At 41.5% G+C, this 12,358-nt stretch overlaps 1 protein-coding gene across 1 annotated transcript in view; it reads right to left on the reverse strand.

Moving 5' to 3' along the window:
- The window catches only part of LOC142201879 (tRNA (32-2'-O)-methyltransferase regulator THADA-like), a 38,481-nt gene extending 27,203 nt beyond the window's left edge, over window positions 1-11,278 (reverse strand). The window contains exons 1-4 of the mRNA XM_075272277.1: window positions 11,190-11,278; window positions 4,034-4,261; window positions 1,500-1,677; window positions 122-208 (exon numbers count right to left, since the gene is read on the reverse strand). Coding sequence (XP_075128378.1) covers window positions 122-208; window positions 1,500-1,677; window positions 4,034-4,261; window positions 11,190-11,278 — 582 coding nt within the window. The remainder of the gene's footprint in view (window positions 1-121; window positions 209-1,499; window positions 1,678-4,033; window positions 4,262-11,189) is intronic.
- Window positions 11,279-12,358: the final 1,080 nt, after the last annotated feature.

Genomic DNA, 12,358 nt, shown 5'->3' on the forward strand with positions numbered 1-12,358 from the left:
AAAGAATACACTTTTTTCTAGTCCTGGACAACCCCTTTAATTAACAGATCTATTGTATTGCTGTAGGTATAGATAAGAAGGAAGAACAACACCATACATAGAAACATCCACGTAATCTCACCTCTTTACTCTGTAACAGACAATCCAAAAAAGTTTCTCTGTGCTGTGTCACCAGGTTTGGTCTAACTTGAGAAATCTTTATTAGTACCTGAGAATAACAATAGAGGAAAATATACTAGGTCATATATTTACAGACAGTTTGTTTTCGGGGAACTTGCTGCTTGCTGGGTCTTAACAGTGGGGGTGTAGTAAGGTATGTATTTCTAATCTGGTGCTCCAGTCAAACTGAGCATTCCTATGAGTGCTTGTAATATTCATTAATGCAAATTCTGTTGAAATGATATTGATAACTTATACTTAGGATAGGTTATCAATATAAGAATAGTGGGGGCCAAAACCTGGCACCCCTACTGATCAAGTACTTACCAAGCATTGTGCTAAAAACTATCTATCAGCTGTGCTTGGAATTGCAGTTCAGCCCCTTGGCTTATCTGGGACTGAGCTGCATACAGGCCATGTATTCACTTTAACTAGCTTTCTCTTCCTTTGCCCTACTTTCACAGATTCAGTAGATGTGCAGATATAAGCAGGAGGGTGTAAAAGACTTGTAAGCATGAGAGTATGTGCTGAGCCTGTGATATGTAAGCAAGTGAGCAAGTCCCATTTTCTCTTTCAGGAAAATGGGGGTCAGCGGTTATACCCTCACTGATCAGCACATCATTCCCATTGCTACCAATAGAGGATTATGTTTATACATATAAGAGAAAGATTCTGATCATTTGTTATAGACACACTTTGGAATTTCCCTAATATGCTGTAAATTGATTCATGTAAATAGTCTTCTACATATGTTATAATTGCATTTTAACCATTCAAAAAACAAATATGTAAACAACCAAAAAAAAAAAAGTATACTTTTAGTACATACGGTAGTTAAAATAGAGTATTATTTTAGGAGCATCTACAGCATACCCAATGTGCTCATGAACTTTATAAGTCAATGTATCCCCTAAGATTTTTTCCATTTAGAATGGCTAGAATACACCAAGATCCTGCAAGCTCCATTTTATTGAGTAAATTCAGCAATATGCACTTTTAGAAACTACCGAAATTGTATGACATACAAGCCAGGTGCTTTTTAATTTTGATTTTCATTATCAAGCACAAGGGTTACGTACCCATAATAAATTAGAGACTTTTTTTTTTTTTTTTAACAGTTCACTATTTAATTTTTGATTCTGACTAATTTGTGACCGAAACCATTAGATTACATCTATCTGTGGTTATTTTGGAATATAGTAAATCAGAAGGCCTCTACATTGCAAAAAAAAAAGGGAATACATTTCATATATTGCCTCCAAATACCTTATTCTGAACACAGTGAATACACACCGTCACTTTTATATGATTTTCATTATTTTTACCAATATTTATTGCACCTTTTCAAGCTTCAGGAAAAAAGTTGAAGAGCTGCTGCAAGTCATCTGAGTGGTGAGGATGTAACTGAGTAATGGAAGCAATTCTTCATCAGGGAGATTCTCCAAAGTATGCACTGCTGTATCCAATGCCCGGACAGCCTCTTCTAGATGCTTCTCTTTACAGCGTTTCACTGGTGATCTGTGGAGAAATCGGCCATAAATAACAAGAATAAGCGTACTGTATTATGTGTGTAAAAAGAGAACAGCTGAAAAAAACCCCACATCACTTCTGACAAGTAAAGAGAGTGCTATAATGTGAATAAAGGACAACTGAGCACAAATCCTCATAAGCTAGAGCAGGAAAAACATTATATATATATATATATATATATATATATATATATATATATATATATATATATATATATATACACATATATATATATATATATATTTTTTTTTTTTTATTTGCATATTTTCCACATTCTACTACAATTTGAAAGCTTGAATGTAGAATAGCAAAGCAGTGTACTGTGTCATGAGAGGCAGCCATGTTTAATTCCTCCTCCGTCCCCATCTAGAGCAAGAACCTGTACGCCAGGGATTTAAGGAAACAGTCAGTTTTAGGCTACACACTTATTGTCTACACAAATAGAACCACACAAAGGAGCTGCAAGGAAATGAAGAGGTCATTCCATCTGAAACATTCATGGCATATTGCCAGAATGTACCATAAATGTCTTTAAAAAAAAAAAAAAAAGAAAAAAAGTTCCAGAAGTTTTTATTCTTGCTATTTTAATAAAACAGATCTAAGAAAGCAGAAAAACTACATTTAGAGAACCACTAAAGGTTTCAATAAGAACTATACAGTATCATGGTAACGCAAATATGCAATATAAAGGAGAAATAAAAAAAAAAAACAACAACTTGTTTTTCCCTTATAGAGCGCTAGCAAAGACTATATATGAATTCCGAATGATAAATTCACATATATATTTATTGGGCACTACTCTGAGGTAAAGAGGAATACACTATGCAATTTCCATGTGTTTACCGCAGGGCCCCATATCTTTATAAACCATCCAGGAGTACCCCTAGCAACATAGGCCAGTTTATACTAGGGTAGGTCACATTCAGATCAACTGAGCCCAATGTCTAATAGTCTTAAGGAAAGAACGCTCTCACTGTTACTATAAACGAAAATATACCAAATAAAAGCGTCATATGTGTCTTACAATACAATTATTATGTGTTTCAGATACATTTGGGACTCATTTGACAGGATGACATAGCTTAGTAAAGGAGTTTGTGCAACGGTATACCAGATAATTTCGTACAATTTTGCACTTTTTTTGGCGTGACCTAGACCATATTGTATATATGTCGTCAAGAATAAGTCACTGTGTCAAGTCTGGTATATTTTAAAGAAGTTTTCCAGGACTCACTGATGGCCTATTCTTAGGATAAGCAATTAATATATGATAAATGGGTGGTTCTACAGTGTCAGGTACCCCCACAGATCAGGTGGTTGAAGAGGCCATGACACTTACAAGGGCTAAGGCAATAAATAGCTCAAGTGAATGCTAAACTGCAAAAAAAAAAAAAAAAAAAAAAAGCCCATTGATTTTAATGCAAGCTGAGCGCCATCTGTTAGAAAACGTAAAGGAATTAGATTGCCAGACACCTTGTGTGCATGAAGCCTTACAACTGTTGGTTGGTGAATATAATTTCATTTTTTTTTCTTTTTATCTTACTCCATCCCTCAGCGACAAAATGACCAAAACAAAATCCTGCTCATCTGAACGACTAACTAATGGGAGCCTTTTTTTGCGAATGGATTTTGAGGCGGATTCCACCTCAAAATCGGTCTTAAAATATTTCTGAATGAACATACCCTAATGAGCCTACTCAAAATCCAAACTGGACCATACATAAGTTAAAAACCTGGGGGAGATATACAGTGATTTCAGCACTCTGCCTGTCTCCTTCTCACAGTATACATAATGTATGTGCGTATATTTTTAACTATTAAATGCCAAACACAGTAAAAAGTAGTGAGCAATGAAACCACACGGACCCTGTAGACATAATCATTTCATTGCTCACCGCTTTTTAATGCATTCGATATTCCGTTCAGGGGGTTCCAAGCAGACTCTGCAAACGGAATACTGAACGCAGATGTGAACCAGTCCATAGTCTCTATGAATGTGACAGCAGAAATTAAGCCCTATGGCCCCTCTAAACACTTGATATATGGGGTGTTGAGGGCTGAGCCCCCAACAATCTGGTGACTGACTGTTAGCAAAGCCATAGGGTGATAGGACCACCAGGACAACCTGCAGGATGGGGGAGGGGGGGGGGGTCTGATCCTATTATTCCTGGTAGACAGTATGCATGGTCACTATACATTGTGTTACAGAACAACAAAAAGAGGCAATAGCTATGCTGCATGCGTTACACCCCCGCACCCACATAACCAGCCGTGTACTCCTCATTGTGCAGACATGTATCACAGCAATGTCCGCATGAGAGGAATGATGGACGGCGATACTCACTCGGTGAACTGCTTGAGCGCCAGTGTCACTGCACCTAGTGACTGTAGTCCGCGCTCGTGATAAAAAGAAACACATTGGCCGGGATCTGGCATCTCTCCTCCAGCGTGTGCCATCCTGGAGGCAGCCATCAGCTGTTCACCCCTGACCTCACCACCGGTACAGATACACCAGTAGTAAGCAGGCGCGCACGGCACATCGCCATCTGGTGGCGCGGAGGAGACCGCGCAACTGGACACGGAGAGACTTGTCAGGAAGAGCAGGGTGGTGAGGAGGTGAAAGGCTCTTCAAATATTTTCTATCGTCTATGTCCCACTATGTGGAATGTGTAGGTCAATGAACCTGGCGCCATCTGTTTTTTTATAGTGTAAGGGTAATAAACAATAGAAAATCGGAAAAAGACCAAAAGCCAAAAATACAAAATGAAAAATAATCACAAATCACATATAAAAATTATATAAATTTATTAGAGATGAGCGAGTAGTACTCGATCGAGTAGGCATTCGATTGAATTCTACGGTATTCGAAATACTCGTACTCGATCGAGTACCACTCGCTGTTCGAATGTAAAAGTTCGATGCAGAACCAGCATTGATTGGCTGAATGCTATACAGTCGACCAATCAACGCTGGTTCTTCTCCTACCTTTAGAAGTCTTCTCCGTGCAGCTTCCCCGCGGCGTCTTCCGGCTCTTCCTTCACTCTGCCAGGCATCGGGCCTGGGCAGAGCCGACTGCGCATGTCTGCTTGTAGTGCGAGCATGCGCAGTCGGCTGTACCCAGGCCCGATGCCTGGCAGAGTGAAGAAAGAGCCGGAAGACGCCGCGGGGACGCTGCGCAGGGAGAAGACTTATCGGAGGATCCAGCCCGACCCTCACTCGTGGAATTGGTAAGTATAATTTGATCGAACGTTGCCTACCCCTGAAACGAGCATTTTCCCCCCATAGACTATAATAGGGTTCGATATTCGATTCGAGTAGTCGAATATTGAGGGGCTACTCGAAACGAATATCGAACCTCGAACATGTTAGAGTTAAGTCCTCCATCTTTGTATTTTGGCAGCCATCTTGTGCTCTTTCACATATAAACTGATTTTTCTGCTTAAGTCAAGGAGGCCCTTTGTTAGACTTTAAGGAATGTGATAATTAACGTTAATGCAGAGGTTGCTAATCATTATCTCTCAAGGGCCTCATTTTGAGAAGATGCAGCTGACTTTGTATATCTCTTACCTCCTTTACATGATGTATGGACACATTTTACTGTTCGCTCATCTCTATTAGAGATATATAAATAATGATAAAAACACCATATCACAGCTGGGCAGATGGAAATAAGCCTCAAGACATATTGAGACAACAAGATCGTGAGCGTTTTATGCTCTCAGTGGCAAAACCGTTTTTTTAACCGGACACAAAGTCAGGACTTTGTGTCCGGTTTAAAAAAAAACATTTAGCCGCGGAGAGCATAAAACGCTCACCAGCGCTCACGGTCTGGCAGGTTTCCGTCTTGTGCCGGCAGAAGATGGAAACCTGAGTACGGAGACCGAACGCTGGTGTGAACCCAGCGTAAATCTAAGATGCAAACAATGTATAGAGAAAGGCATACACCCTCTAATATAAATTCATAACAGTCAATAGTAATAATAATAATAATAATAAATTTTATTTATATAGCGCCAACATATTCCGCAGCGCTGTACAATTTGTAGGGTTCAAATACAGACAAAATGATACATTACAAAGAAAGTCATTTCACACAATGGGACTGAGGGCCCTGCTCGCAAGAGCTTACAATCTATGAGGTAGAGGGGGTGACACAAGAGGTAGCAGGGGCGGCATTGCTTATACAGTGGTCAGACAATTTTGTAATAGAGGTTAGTGTTAGAGATGAGCGAACAGTAAAATATTCGATGTTCATTATTCGTTACGAATAGCATCTCAATATTCAACTATTCGAACGAATATCGAACCCCATTATAGTCTATGGGAGAAAATGCTTCGTTTCAGGGGATTCCACCATTCGACTCAGGAGGGTCACCAAGTCCACTATGACACCCCAGGAAATGATGCCAACACCTCTGGAATGCAACTAGGACAGCAGGGGAAGCATGCCTGGGGGCATCTAACACACCCAAGTCACAGTTTTACCCCACTATCACAGCCTATCAACTACACACTTTCCACACTCAAAAAAACCACTATGAAAGTGGGAAAATACCTGGAACCCTTCTTTCTTCCCCAATTGGATGGACAGAAACCCAAATTTTAAGCTAAAGAAACATTACCAAGCACCCCTTTAAATCACGTTGCCCATGACAACCACACTTGGAATAGACAATGGGAAATCCTTCAGTCCTCACCCTGAACTGTCATTGTGGATGTGTGTGTGTGTGATGTGGTAAGACCTTCCAAAATTCACTTTTAAGGCCCTTAGCATGAGCCCTTCCAAATTAAGTTACCGGTACATGCCCTTAAGCTGAGCTACCAGCAGAAATTGAGGCCCTTCAGGTGACTTCAGCCTTCTACCTGCAGAGTTTTAGGCCCTTTAACTTAGTTCAGCCTTGCACCAGCAGAGATTTGTTGGCCCATTGGGTGAGCTGAGCCTTTAAAAAGCAGTGTTTTTGGCCCTTGGAGTGAGTGGAGCCTTTAAACTACAGTGCTTTTGGCCCTTGGCATGAGTAGAGCCTTTAGAAAGCAGTGTTTTTGGCCCTTGGAGTGAGTAGAGCCTTGCAACAGCAGGGTTTTTGGCCCTTGGAGTGAGTAGAGCCTTTAAAATACAGTGTTTTTGGCCCTTGGCATGAGTAGAGCCTCGCACCAGCAGTGTTTTTGGCCCTTGGCGTGAGTAAAGCCTCGCATCAGCAGTGTTTTTGGCCCTTGGCGTGAGTAGAGCCTTTAAAATACAGTGTTTTTGGCCCTTGGTGTGAGTAGAGCCTCGCACCAGCAGTGTTTTTGGCCCTTGGCGTGAGTAGAGCCTTTAAAATACAGTGTTTTTGGCCCTTGGCATGAGTAGAGCCTCGCACCAGCAGTGTTTTTGGCCCTTGGCATGAGTAGAGCCTCGCATCAGCAGTGTTTTTGGCCCTTGGAGTGAGTAGAGCCTTTAAAATACAGTGCTTTTGGCCCTTGGAGTGAGTACAGCCTTTAAAAAGCAGTGTTTTATGCCCTTTTGGTGACTAGAGCCATGCAGCAGCAGTGTTTTATTTTTTAGCCCTTGGGGTGACTAGAGCCATGCAGCAACAGTGTTTCATTTTTTGGCCCTTTTGGTGACTAGAGCCATGCAGCAGCAGTGATTCATTTTTTGGCCCTTGGGGTGACCCCTAAAAAATTAGATTTCAGGCCCTTGGGGTGAGCCCTAAAACATTAATTTTCAGGCCCTTGGCAGCCAATGTAGCGACTGGCACAGACTAGAGGCATCGCTGTAGCGTCTAGACTGATAGATGAGCCTGGCCGCTGCATTCAGAATAGATTGTAGAGGGGAGAGTTTAGTAAGGGGAAGACCGATAAGTAAGGAGTTACAGTAGTCAAGGCGAGACTGAATCAGAGAGACAATAAGTGTCTTTAGTGTATCTCTAGTGAGGAAAGGGCGTATTCTGGAGATGTTTTTGAGGTGGAGATGACATGAGCGTGCGAGTGATTCAATATGAGGAGTGAAGGAAAGGTCTGCGTCAAACATGACCCTGAGGCAGCGGTCCTGCAAAGCCTGAGACTACAATGGATATATCAGGGACAGATCTGTTAGATGGTGGAAACAGTAGTAGTTCAGTCTTAGAGAGATTTAGTTTCAGATAGAGCGAGGACATGATATTTGAGACAGTAGAAAGACAGTCCCTGGTGTTCTGTATTAGTGCAGGGGTGACGTCACGGAAAGATGTGTATAATTGGGTGTCATCAGCATAAAGATGGTACCGGAAATCAAATCGGGTGATGGTTTGTCCAATGGGGGCTGTGTAGAGAGAGAAGAGCAGGGGGCCTAGGACCGAGAAATCGTGTCTGTGGCGTGTGCCAGGGTTGCTGCCTCCTATGTGGAACTTTACAAGTGGAGGGGGGCCACTCATCCAATGCATTTTTAAGGGTTTCATTATAGTGACTGGTGGCCAGATTGGGACAGGAGATTGAGGAGATGGGGGACAGAGAGGACTGTAGAGTATCTGAGAGGTGCTGGGTGTTGATAGCACGCAAATAGTAAGACAAAATAACAGAAATGGTGTACTGCCTGAAATCCCCTCTATATCACAAATATATAAATCCAGTTAAAGTGACTATGGGAGAAATAACAGTGAAAGACCTATCAGTCACAGCAATGAAGATATGCAATACCTAGCGCACACCATTTCTGTTACTTTGTCTTACTATTGATTGTTATGAATTTAGATTGGAGGGCGTATGCTTTTCTCTATACATTATTTGCATCTTAGATATATTGTGTGTGCCCAGGTGCCTGGTCTTGTCTCATTTTGTCTTGAGGCTTATTTCCATCTGCCCTGGTGTGATATGGTGTTTTTTTATCATTATTTATGTATCTCTGACTAATAAATTTATACAATTTTTATGTGTGATTTGTGATTATTTTTCATTTTGGATTTTTGGCTGTTGGTCTTTCTCTGATTTTCTACTATTACTTGTTTAAAAGCCAGTTGGTATATTTGGCAGTTTTTCGTATTAATATTATGGGTGATAAACAATGCCTGATAAGCTTACAATAACATTTATTTAAAAAACAAACAAAAAAAGAAACGAATTCCAAAGTTGTAGCTGTGTAAGGTGCAAAGTAGAAGTTGCTATCAGACCCTGAACCTTGATACGGGCCCTGAAAGTCCATCAGCATGAAAAGATATATTTGTATTGTAAATAGCACAAGGTAGGTATGGGCCCCAATTAGGGCCATTGTAACACATTTGTGGGCCGAGTGCAAAGGTTTCATAAATGCCCCCATCATCACCACCACTTAGAAATACCTGACTTGCACAAATTATAACGCCCCTTCAGTGGCCCTCACACAGTATAATGGCTGCCTAGTGACCCTGTACAATATAATGTTCCCCTTCACCTACCCCTACAGTTTAAGGTCCCCTCCAAGTGCACACAGTTTATTGTCCCCTTCTGCTGCCCTGACAGTTTAATGTCGTCCTCCAGTTGCCCCCACAGTTTACCATATATACTCGAGTATAAGCCGACCCGAATATAAACCGAGGCCCCTAATTTTACCACAAAAAAACTGGGAAAACTTATTGACTCGAGTATAAGCCTAGGGGGGGAAATGCAGCAGCTACTGGAAAATGTCAAAAATGAAAATGGTCAGAGTTTTTGGGTCCAGTAGTTGCTGGGTGCTGGGGAAGGGGAGGGGGTGTTTTGGTTGTCTGCCCCTTCCCTGAGCTTGAGGACTGGTTTTTTTTTCCCCCACTTGGAATTTAGCCTGGCTGAATATAGGGGATCTGCAGTGCTCCTATTAACCCCTTCCCGATGTAACAGGAGCACTGCAGATAGATACCCTATATTCAGTAGTCCGGTCACTTTCAGACACAGGGATACCTAATGTGTTTGTGTTTCACAGTCATTTTCTACTTTTATATGTATTCTAGGGAAAGGAGGGATTTAGAACTTTTATTTACTTTATTTTTTTATTACATTTTTTTTTTTTAAAGCTTCTTATTTTTCACTATTTTATGGAATTTTCTATACATTACTATTACGGCTGGTCATAGACACCCCCTGCCCAAAAAAAAAAAAAAAAAAAAATTTTTTTTTTTTTTGCTTGACTCGAGTATAAGCTGAGGGGGGCTTTTTCAGCACAAAAACTATGCTGAAAAATTCGGCTTATACTCGAGTATTTACGGTAATATCCCTCTCCAGCTACCATCACAGTTTAATTTCCCCCTCCAGTTGCCTCCAGTTTAATGTCTCCCTCCAGCTGCTCCTATCTTTTAATGTCATCCTGTAGTTGCCCCCTGTTTAATGCACCCCTCCTGAGGATGCCAATGAGTTGAACTTGAGGCAGTGAAGCAGCAAATGCAGGACTGTCCCGCTGTCCCAAGAGGGCTCTGCTACCATAGGACCCGTAACATAAGTGCACTATTGGCCCTATGGTTAAAGCGGCCCTGGCCCAATGCAAAATCTGTGCTACTTACAATACTGCTATATCTTTTGTGCTGACGGACCTTCAGGGCCCACATCAAGGTTCAAAGACCATGAGCGTCAAGTTACAACTCTGGTCACAGGTCAGATGTGTTATACACAGGAAATATGCATCAATTGATGCCAGGTGTAATGCCTTATGGTATGGTTAACTTGGCAAACAATACACACTGCAAAAATCCAACCCGAAACCGCAACAGAAACTGGCAGCCCATTGGTTTACAGTTTTGAACTGACACTGATTCACCCAATGATAAGCTTCATTTAATGATTCTAGTGTGTAGATGTTTCTTCTTTCATAGTGTTGACTCCCATTGTAATTAAAGTGGACCATTCACCACCTCCAACAAGTCCAGCTATTTATGTCAGTTAATAGGTGCTGCTCCATTGATTCTGGAAATAAAGCAAAATTGGAGCTATAATGTGCTTATCAGCTCTTAAAATAGCACACTAATTGCAACAGATTATAGTATACATAAGCAAAAGCACTGATGCAAATATTTAAAACATAACATTTATTTATATTATTTAAAAAGGTCCCTTCAAACAAGGTCCTCCTATTAAGACCATATTCATGAGTAGTCACAAATACAATAGACTCAAAAACATACACCGCTCAATTCTCACCAATGCAGCAGAGTCAAGATCCGTCTCTCATATAAAGTAATTTAAAACGGTCTTACCAGGGTTGTCTCACAGGTGGGAGAATCAGATAGGGTCAAGGGTCCAGCAAAGGATTTTTACCTGTAATGCCACCTAAAGTTAACCCTCAGAGCCCAAATAACTCCCGCCCTGACAAGGGCAGTCCACAGCTGCCCCTATATGTCCCTGGTATATTACATATATAGATCCCTAGTCCCTACGCGTTTCCTGGCACCGTCTTGCGCCACTCATCAGGGGACTTTGAATTGCTAGGAAATATCCAAATACTACACTGTCTGCTCACAGTGGTGAGACTAGACTAGACTGACATAGTTAAGCACAGCTAACTGACTACCACATGATGTCTATGATAGCAGGGAAACACCCGCTACCTGGTGTCTTTAAAAAGCCTCTCAGGCTCCACCTTCTCATTACACACCTGTTGAACACCTTGGCAGCATACCGGCAACTGTCGCGCCATTCTTGCGTCCTGTGATGATGTAATGTGGGACCGCGTCATCACTATGTTGCCCGTCCCTATACCGGAGTGCCGATATAGTTTCTGCGCATGCGCGCAATATCTAGGAACCATCGCGAGATTTCCTTTCTCCACGCATGCGCACCATAACGCCGGCCGTACGATGCCGCTCGGCGTATGGCAAAATGTACTTGTGCGGCAATCAGTGCCAACTAAGGGAGGGGAAACAGATCAGCCCGTCTCCAGCCACATCCACCCTGGCCCCGCCTTCCCCACAAATTCCTATTATATATGGGGATCCCGCGAGTCATTACCCCTATGGCATATACAGAGTCCCCATCAAAACCCCCTTCATCCAATTCACCAATAAAGGCTACCCTATCTAACAGGGGTTTCGAAAAAAGGGGGGACAAGTGTACTTACTGAAGCCGCAATAAATTGCTCCCAGAGCATTGTTAGCCAAAATACTTACAGTAAATTTTTAATAGCTTAAAACAAAAACAGACACAAAAAGTAACCTTTGGAGAAAAGCCAGTATATTTATATTCGCCGAGATTAAACAGCATATCCCCTCCTAATGAGAATACCTCAGATGAAACAACAAAAATTAAGTTGTTCATTAAGACCCCTAGGGGCCTCTGTTTTGAGCCTAAAAATCCATCTTGCCTCACACTGTAATGTTTTTTTTATACCAATCACCCCCTCTGGGATTTGGTTTGACCACGTCGATACCCATAAACCGAAGACATTTTGGGTTACCCCCGTGTTGTATATTCACATGTCTCGCAATGGGTGTGTCTCTTTCATTTCGTATGTCACCCAAATGTTCCCCAATCCTTCTCCTCAGTTCTCTATTTGTTTTCCCTATATACTCCAATTTACATTCACAAGTGACCTTGTAGATCACTCCCTTTGTTCGACAGGAAATGAAATGTTTAATCAACAAATGTTTTTTTAGGTTTTCGGAGTAGAAATCCTTACCCGTTTGCAGGAATGAACAAAAGGAACATCCGCTACATTTGTAGCAGCCTTTTGGTGGGGTTTAAGCCAAGTGGTTGCTTTCTCAACATTAAGGTGACTATG

Source organism: Leptodactylus fuscus, chromosome 1 (genome assembly GCF_031893055.1).
Source record: "Leptodactylus fuscus isolate aLepFus1 chromosome 1, aLepFus1.hap2, whole genome shotgun sequence".
Classification (NCBI taxonomy): domain Eukaryota; kingdom Metazoa; phylum Chordata; class Amphibia; order Anura; family Leptodactylidae; genus Leptodactylus; species Leptodactylus fuscus.